Raw genomic sequence first — 3,485 nt, forward strand, 5'->3', positions numbered from 1 at the left:
CCGCTATTTATTTGTCGTCCAACCCGGTCCAACATCAACGCACTAAACATGTGGAGATTGATATTCATTTTGTTCGGGAGAAGGTTGCTTTCGGCCAAGTGCGTGTGTTACATGTCCCGTCAGCTAGACAGTTTGCCGATGTCTTTACTAAGGTGCTTGCGTCGCCTCTGTTTCTTGATTTCAGACACAGCTTTAGCGTTTGCAAACCTCCCGCTTAGTCTGAGGGGGATTGTTAGATACGGATACACATAAATCTTGTATCTCTAGAATGTATATCTCTTATGTTTAGATAGTTCCAACCATTGTACTATATATACCTTAGTCATGTATACAATAATCTCTACGGAGTTTACCTTTCTACACTCTACTCGCTCATCCTTGTAACCAAGATTAATTTTGTGTTTCTTAGAACTCTCTCTTTTGATTTGTATAAACGTTTTTGGTTGAAGACAATTTTATATTCAATTTAAAAAAACATTGTGAGTCTATAATCTATACTATTAATTAGCTTCATCTAGTCACAAGAGTCGAAAATTAGTCAGAGTTACGCTGACATAAAAAAAATCTTTCGTTATCAAAAGACAAAACTATACATGTTATGATGTTACCTTACAAGTACTATTTTTTTGTTGTTATAAATCTTCATATATATGTAAGATACTTTACTTGGTAGTTACGTAAAAAATTAGTTCGATCTCACCAAAAACCGTGTGTATGCGGAGAAATAATATTAACTTAAGAGAATAAAAGGAACACATTTCTTGTTAGAGTTGTACAGTGACCAAGTCAAAAAGATCCGACCATATAAAAACACTAACTTCTGTAGAAATTACATCAACTATGACATGAACATATTGAAATAATCTTATCTAAACCCATTTGCTGAATACAAGTATACATCAACAATTTTTCACTTCAATTCGACAAGAAAAAAGTCAACAAATATTACATACAGATCAGTGACCTTAAAAAAAGGAAAAAACAAATTTGTGGCTAGCCAAGTAGCTACTGTCTAGAATATATTTTTCGAGGTATATATCTTATCATATATATGCAGATTTTTCTTTTGCCGTAAACAATATTGTTTTGATCGGTTGAACAAACCATGCTTACTTAAGTTATAGAGATATACATAAGAAATATATGGTGTAATATTTTATATATAAAAAAGTCGTTTATAACATCAAGTATTACAGGTCAACCTTGATGAACATACAAATTAACTTGCTTTGTCTAAAGCAAGAAAACAAACAATAATATCTAGAAAACAGAAACAAATGAAAACCCATATTCACATCAATGAATTTCGATTAATCATCTCCTCTTTCCTGAAAAATTAATTTACCCTCCCCCATATATATTAACCACCAAAAAAACGGATTTAATTTACTTTCGTTTTTTTACTTTACATTTCAAAACTTCCTTCTTCGGTCCATGAACTCATGTATTCTCTTCAACGCAATCTCCAAAGTGTTCTCGCTCATGTTAGCAAAACAAACCCTAAACCAACCAAACTCCGAGCAGTGACACGAAGTTCCCGGAGATATGTTCAGCTTAAGCTCCTTCAAGATCACATCCCAAAGCTGGAGCTCGCCGTCCTTAGTTTTCTTTTCGAGCAAGAAACCCAAATTCATCCAGCAAAACAGTCCTGCGCTCCCCTTCAAACACTCAATCCCTGCCTTCTTAAGCCCCTCCACAATCGTCTCGTACCGTCTCCTAAGTCTTTCCCGGTTTATCCTTATGTAATTTTCCGTAAACTCCACATCCGACAACATAGAAGCCAACATGTGTTGTGTCTGCGACGAGACAAGCGTAAAGCTCGACATCCTTCTCGCTGTCTTCACAACATTATCACTGTACGAGTATATAGTCCCGACGCGGAAACCGGGAAGACCAAGATCCTTGGAGAGGCTGTAGACGATGTGGACTCGTTCCTTTACTGACACGTCATCAATGTTCTCTACGATCTCGGCAACGCTGGTGAACTCAGAAGCATGGAAGACCGAGCCGGAGTAAATCTCATCTGAGACCAAGTGAATGTTCTTGCGTACGCAGAAGTCAAGGAGATCTTCAAGAACCTTCTTTTGGACCGTCGCACCTAATGGGTTCGATGGGTTGGTTATGAGCACTCCTCGGACTCTAATGTTTGCGTCACGAGCCGTTTGGTAAGCTGACTCGAGCGCCTCCGGTGTTATCTGGAAATTGTTCGAGCTGTCGCAATGGATCGGTACTATTTTCACACCGGTTCTCCATCTCAAATCTCTATCGAATCTGTAATGAAATAAAGAAATTGTTCGGTAAATACAGTGCATTAAAATATTGAAAATATATAAAAGATTATAATCTTCTTATGAATGGTGTTAGTTTGTTGCAGCTATATCTTTATATATAAGAATGACCATGTTTTTTTAATTTTAATTCGTTATCGGTATATATATTATAAAGTGTGACGTACCCTGGATAATACGGTGTGGGGACTAGAAGAGCGTCGTTAGGATCGGCAAGGATGAAAGTTAAGAGCTCGTTAGCTGCGGTGGCTCCGGCGGTGAGGACGATTCGGTCAGGATCGAATCTAGATTTACCTCCTCGAATCTGCTCCATGAAGCTAGCCATGGCTTGTCTGAAAGTTTTGAGACCATGGTAGTCTTGAAACAGTGCGTTTTCACGGAAACCAGGAGCTCCTTTTGATCCCCACATCGAACCTTCTGGGTTCTTCTTCTCTAAGTATGTTTCTAGAAGATCAAACGAGACCTGTGTGTAGAAAATATATGTTGGAGAGAGATAATTAATACATTATCGCCATATTTAATAAGAAAAGTTGATTAAAATATTTAAATGAAATAATATTAATTACCTGATTCTCAGCGAGACCCATTTGAATAACACCGGAAGGGTTATGAGTTTCGTCGTAAGGATTCTCGTCGTAAGCTTTCCAACCGGCGAAGTAAGGTGAGTCTTCGCCGTGTGTGTCTGAAACCGCAACTCGAGAAAGCTCGACGACGTTGTTGTTGTTGTTGTTTGATGATCTCTCCATCATTAGAGGAAGACCCATTTTTCTTGTTAGAGCTAGTTTCGAACTTGACACGTGACACGTGACAGCTCTGAAACACAACCGGAGGGAGAGAGAGAGAGATAAGAAGATAAGTGTGTTGGAGTTAAACATTTGAGTTAATGAGGGAGAGGTATATATAGCAAACGTGACGGAGATGGAAGTCTTTGACAATATTTCGATTTAATATTAGTTTACTCACATATAGAGAAGAGGTTTGTGTAAAGAATAAGGAAGATTCGATTGTGGAAAAATAAGTTGTCATTGACCTGCAAATGGATGATTAGATAAGAGTGTTTTGGCTATTTTTATTTTTGTTTTTTTATCTTGAAACTTCTTGGTGGTTCATCTATAGCAGATCGCCAGTTCCATAAATCGTTGATTATCAATTTTTTTACGTAATATTGTCAATGTGGTTTATTTTCGGGAAAGTTTC

At 37.4% G+C, this 3,485-nt stretch overlaps 1 protein-coding gene across 1 annotated transcript; it reads right to left on the minus strand.

Moving 5' to 3' along the window:
- Positions 1-1,142: 1,142 nt before the first annotated feature.
- Positions 1,143-3,120, minus strand: LOC104722336 (1-aminocyclopropane-1-carboxylate synthase 7-like). Its single transcript, XM_010440487.2, has 3 exons — positions 2,855-3,120; positions 2,456-2,751; positions 1,143-2,271 (listed from the first exon to the last, which is right to left on the minus strand). The coding sequence occupies exons 1-3, from the start codon at positions 3,050-3,052 to the stop codon at positions 1,413-1,415; spliced, it is 1,353 nt and encodes a 450-aa protein (XP_010438789.1). The 5' UTR covers positions 3,053-3,120; the 3' UTR covers positions 1,143-1,412.
- Between the last annotated feature and the right edge of the window lie 365 nt (positions 3,121-3,485).

This window comes from Camelina sativa, chromosome 11, assembly GCF_030686135.1.
Source record: "Camelina sativa cultivar CO46 ecotype springtype chromosome 11, ASM3068613v1".
Classification (NCBI taxonomy): domain Eukaryota; kingdom Viridiplantae; phylum Streptophyta; class Magnoliopsida; order Brassicales; family Brassicaceae; genus Camelina; species Camelina sativa.